Source organism: Pisolithus orientalis (assembly GCF_024613125.1).
Source record: "Pisolithus orientalis strain OTSU chromosome Unknown F5J12scaffold_11, whole genome shotgun sequence".
In the NCBI taxonomy this organism is placed as follows: domain Eukaryota; kingdom Fungi; phylum Basidiomycota; class Agaricomycetes; order Boletales; family Pisolithaceae; genus Pisolithus; species Pisolithus orientalis.
The window spans coordinates 568,601-570,556 of NW_026260792.1; the positions used below are offsets into that span (position 1 = coordinate 568,601).

At 48.3% G+C, this 1,956-nt stretch overlaps 1 protein-coding gene across 1 annotated transcript; it reads right to left on the reverse strand.

The window, feature by feature from the left end:
* Positions 1 to 536: 536 nt before the first annotated feature.
* On the reverse strand, positions 537 to 1,463 carry F5J12DRAFT_782228 (uncharacterized protein; the record flags this gene model as incomplete). Its single annotated transcript, XM_051742694.1, has 3 exons — positions 537 to 922; positions 989 to 1,172; positions 1,227 to 1,463. The coding sequence occupies 3 exons, from the start codon at positions 1,461 to 1,463 to the stop codon at positions 537 to 539; spliced, it is 807 nt and encodes a 268-aa protein (XP_051600833.1).
* Between the last annotated feature and the right edge of the window lie 493 nt (positions 1,464 to 1,956).

Sequence of the window (1,956 nt, forward strand, 5' to 3'; positions counted from 1 at the left end):
ATCACAAGACCAAACCACACTACCTAGGCCCCATGATCATCATTTGGTGAACCAAAGGAGGCTTGTACATCCTGGCAGAATTAGATGGTGCCATGTCCAAATTCCATTTCACTGCCTTCCATCTTTACCCCTATTCCCCATGGAACAACTCTCATATCAAAGTCACACAGTTGACTGGAATTTCTGCATGTGACTTGGATCACTTGGAAGGTGATTTGCTACCAGACCCTGCACTTGCTGGCATCCCTTTGGACAAATCAGATGAGTAGCACACCTTTCTCACTATCTTTTTCTTTCCTTTCCTCTCTTTCTCCACTTTCCCTTTCGCTTATATATTTACCCTCTTCATCTCATATGAAACAAAACCATCTTCACAACTCACAAAAAAAAAATTCTGCTCATCTCTTGTCTCTTGTTGATTCACTCTCTTTCCCTGCTCCCTTCTCAGTGATAATCCTGTTCAAAATACCAAAAGACTCACAAAATAAAATAAAACAAATAAATTCTGCAATCTACTTATGCTACTGTACATGTACCTACATATCTTTGAGCTGATCCTTCAACCTCTTCAGCTCCTCACATCTCCCCTGAACTGCACCAATCTGTCGCTCTACTCGCATCACCAACAGTCCCAGCATCTGGTGGATCTGGGTCAACTCAAACTCCTCATCATCCACCCTGCCCTCCAACAGTTGGATGCACTCAGCAAGAGCCTCGCACATAGTTGATTCACTCAGGTTTGCAACCAGTGGAGTTTCTTTGACTGGGGGACCCTTGGACCCATCCTGTGTGTTGACAACAGGTGCAGGTGGATTGTCCAATAATCCCATTGGTCTGCCAAAGAGTCCACCATTGCTGAGGTCTCCCAGATTGTCTGTTGGAGGCAGAGTTGGCTCAGGGTGAGGTTGAGGTGCAGGGGTTGCTGATGGAAGGAAAAGAGGTGGTCAAGGTGCAGGAGGTGGAGGCATGTTTGAGGTTGAAGGGGGACTAGCATGAGGTGTTGGGTGCTTGGGAGATGGTTTGGAATTTTGCCTGGGAGGTGGTTTGCAAGCAGGGATTTGAAGTTTCAACCTGGTCAACACTGGAGTTTCAGTCATCACCATTACTGTTACTGATTTGACCCATTTATGTGACAGCCCAGCAGCCATCTCTCCACTTCCAGCATTCTTGCACTGAGTTATGGTTCAGTGCCCTTGTTCTTTGTGTCACAGTCAGCTTGTACTCACCTTCCTACCCACTCTGAGCAACCAGCTGCACTTCTGCTTGGCCTGTCTACATTGCTTGCATGACTCCCTAGGAAGACCTTCACACTTGGCATCAACCTTCATGCACTCCCTGCATGGCAGGTTGGCTTTGGGTGCCAGAGTGCCAGTTTTCGACAGGTCAGGGTTGGGTGGGTGGTTGCCTTTGTCATTCTCTGGCTCATCAACTTTGTCTGTGGCCTGTGGAGTTTTTCTGAACATTAGCCATTGTGCTCAGGGTTTCCTAGAGGGTAGGACATACCTTTTCCTTGCCCTTCCCCTTGCCTGTGCTATCTGTCTGTTGCCTCACTGGTTGTCCAGTCCCCCTCAAAGAGATGCAGTCTTTGCAGTTGCATTCTCCCCTGATGGGAACAGGATTGTCTCAGGCTCAGGAGACATGACTGTGAGAGTCTGGGATGTTGAGGGAGGTGCACAGATTGGCAGTCCTCTTGAGGGCCATAGAGATGTGGTCAATTCAGTTGCATGCTCCCCTGATGACAAGAGGATTGTTTCTGGCTCAGGGGACATGGCTGTGAGGGTCTGGTCTGGGATGTTGAGGGAGGTGTGCAGATTGGCAACCCTCTTGAGGGCCATACTTCTAGAGTTTATTCAGTTGCATTCTCCCTTGATGGAGAGAGGATTGTCTCAGGCTCACAGGACAAGACTGTGAGGGTCTGGGAGGCTGAATGCCATGCAGAAAGGACTAGTGTTTGTG